The sequence below is a fragment of the Gobio gobio genome, assembly GCF_949357685.1.
Source record: "Gobio gobio genome assembly, chromosome: 10".
Classification (NCBI taxonomy): domain Eukaryota; kingdom Metazoa; phylum Chordata; class Actinopteri; order Cypriniformes; family Gobionidae; genus Gobio; species Gobio gobio.
Window position 1 is genome coordinate 38023742 of NC_137116.1, and position 2071 is coordinate 38025812.

Here is a 2071-nt window from a genome sequence, read left to right on the forward strand (position 1 = left end):
GAAATTTGAAAAAATATATTTTATTTCACCATGGTGTTCTCACAATTTGTGTATAAAATGTATAAATTCTCTTTTTAAAAATGAAAAGGAAAAAGAAAGAAACAAATATTTTATGCACTGCATTTTAAATGTTCATATCTCTATACAAAACACACAGAAAAGTACAACATTTCAAATCAACGCTTGTTTGAATGGCGAGTCTTCCGAAAATCTGCGTGGCGAGGAGTCTCGCTCACCTCTCGCGCTCCCTGAGTGGCGGTTTCATCTCACGCGCTGCTTCTGCTGCTACCGGCGTGTCACGCGCAATGAAGCGATTCCCCGCATGCGGACGCATTCAGTCCCGTCCTTTATCTGCAAAAGCATACATAGACAAAACAAAAGGTTAGACTATATTGATGTCAGGACAAACAAATATATTATCTAGGCTATCTTTCTGATATATTTTATTTATTTGTAAATTGTTTTATTATTTATTTTTTTTCTTTCCAGATTTTAGTTTTATTCGTCGCTTAGATGAACTTGGGTTTCTGAATGTTGGAAAACAACTCACTTTAGTTTACATTTAAGGTGTGTATTGCAGGGAAAATAAGTTTAGGCCTACTTTAAGCTTAAGTAATATGTAATACTTTAACATGATTTTATAGTTTAATTTTTTTTTCAAAGTATACTTTGGTCACATTTTTGGTACGAGAAAATAATTAAAAAAAAAATACTGATAATATATTATCAGTATTAGATGGGACCACATGTAGCCTAAATGGAAAAACAACAACAACAACAACAACAACAACAACAAAAAAAAAAAAACTGACATTGAATATTTGATGGGCATAACAACTAGGGTTGCCATTATTGTTTAGCTACCTGTTCTCCTTTTTTTAAGCACTTAAAGTTAATTCATGCATGTGTTCATTCTTAAAATTTCTCTTTTTAACAGCCCGTATCACATTTCAAGGGTCCTTCACACTGCCTGAAGTGCCACATCCGCCCATCCTGCCCATTTGCCATCCATAAATGTTAACTATTATAAAGATAAATGTTTATTATCACTATTCCCTCCAGACAGTACCAATAACTAAATGCATTTGCTCGCATGTTCATCCATTTGAATGGTCTCTTACCCCTTTCCTCTGGCTGCTGAGGCAGAAAGTACATATGGTGCGCGGCTGCTTTCCTCCGCTGTCCCCCTGCGCGCTGTACACCGCGCTCACGCACGGCTGCGCGTCCTCTCCTCCATCCCCTATCAGGAGCACATTGGCCAGATGTGAGATGTAACTGGAGGCTAAGCGCAGAGTCTCAATCTTTGACAGCTTTCTGTCCACCGGCTCGGTGGGAATAAGAGTCCGTAACGCCGTGAAAGCCGTGTTGACGCTCTGCGTCCTATCGCGTTCCCGCGCGTTCGCTGCGTTCCGTTGCTTTACTATAACCACACTGCTCACCGTGGACTTGCGTGACATCCGCCGCTTCTCCGCACTGGGACAGCAACCGTAGCTCTGCTCCGAGCTGCCGTCGCTCTCGCTGCGGTTTTCCTCATCCTCGGACATCATGGCAACATCCGAGTACGCCAGATGAGTCGATATGGGCCGCAGCATGGCAAATGCCATTACTAAAAATTGTTTGGACAAGTGCTCGATGAAACGAAGAGGGAAGTATCCAAAGTATCCAAAAGGAAATAGTGGCTTGTTGTCAAGCACTAGCCACGCAAACACTGCATTGTCAAACCCTGATGTGTGTTTCTCTGATGTACTTTCAGGAGTTGATCGGTCTCATAACATGTTAAAAGATCCTCCTGGTGTGCGTCCTTACGGTCATTCCATGCGCGAGCAGCTAAAGCAAGAGCAGCGCGCGCGGTCTTTTATAGGGAGGAGCGGTCAGTCTTATGCAAATAACCAAAGCTACAGTTTTTCACAGACTCGCTAAATCATATTTGAGCACACAATACCTATTTTTAATAGTTAATCTGTTTACAAACAAAATAAACCCAGGGGACAGACATTGTGGTTAAAAACATAAAATAGCCTATAATGCATTCACATGAAAGTAGCCTACCAAAAGGTATATTTTTGGACAG

General features: G+C 41.0%; 1 protein-coding gene across 1 annotated transcript; it reads right to left on the minus strand.

The window, feature by feature from the left end:
- tcf15 (transcription factor 15) lies at window positions 1-1829 on the minus strand. The gene is made up of 2 exons (XM_079828265.1): window positions 1122-1829; window positions 1-351 (listed from the first exon to the last, which is right to left on the minus strand). The coding sequence occupies exons 1-2, from the start codon at window positions 1602-1604 to the stop codon at window positions 286-288; spliced, it is 549 nt and encodes a 182-aa protein (XP_079684391.1). The 5' UTR covers window positions 1605-1829; the 3' UTR covers window positions 1-285.
- Window positions 1830-2071: the final 242 nt, after the last annotated feature.

What these genes read in the sequence shown, in the direction of transcription:
- tcf15 (XM_079828265.1), bottom strand. Translation starts at nt 1,604, where the DNA reads ATGGCATTTGCCATGCTGCGGCCCATATCGACTCATCTGGCGTACTCG. An exon ending in TCAGCAGCCAGAGGAAAGGG is followed by an intron (nt 352 to 1,121) that starts GTAAGAGACCAT and finishes ATGCTTTTGCAG; the next exon opens with ATAAAGGACGGGACTGAATG.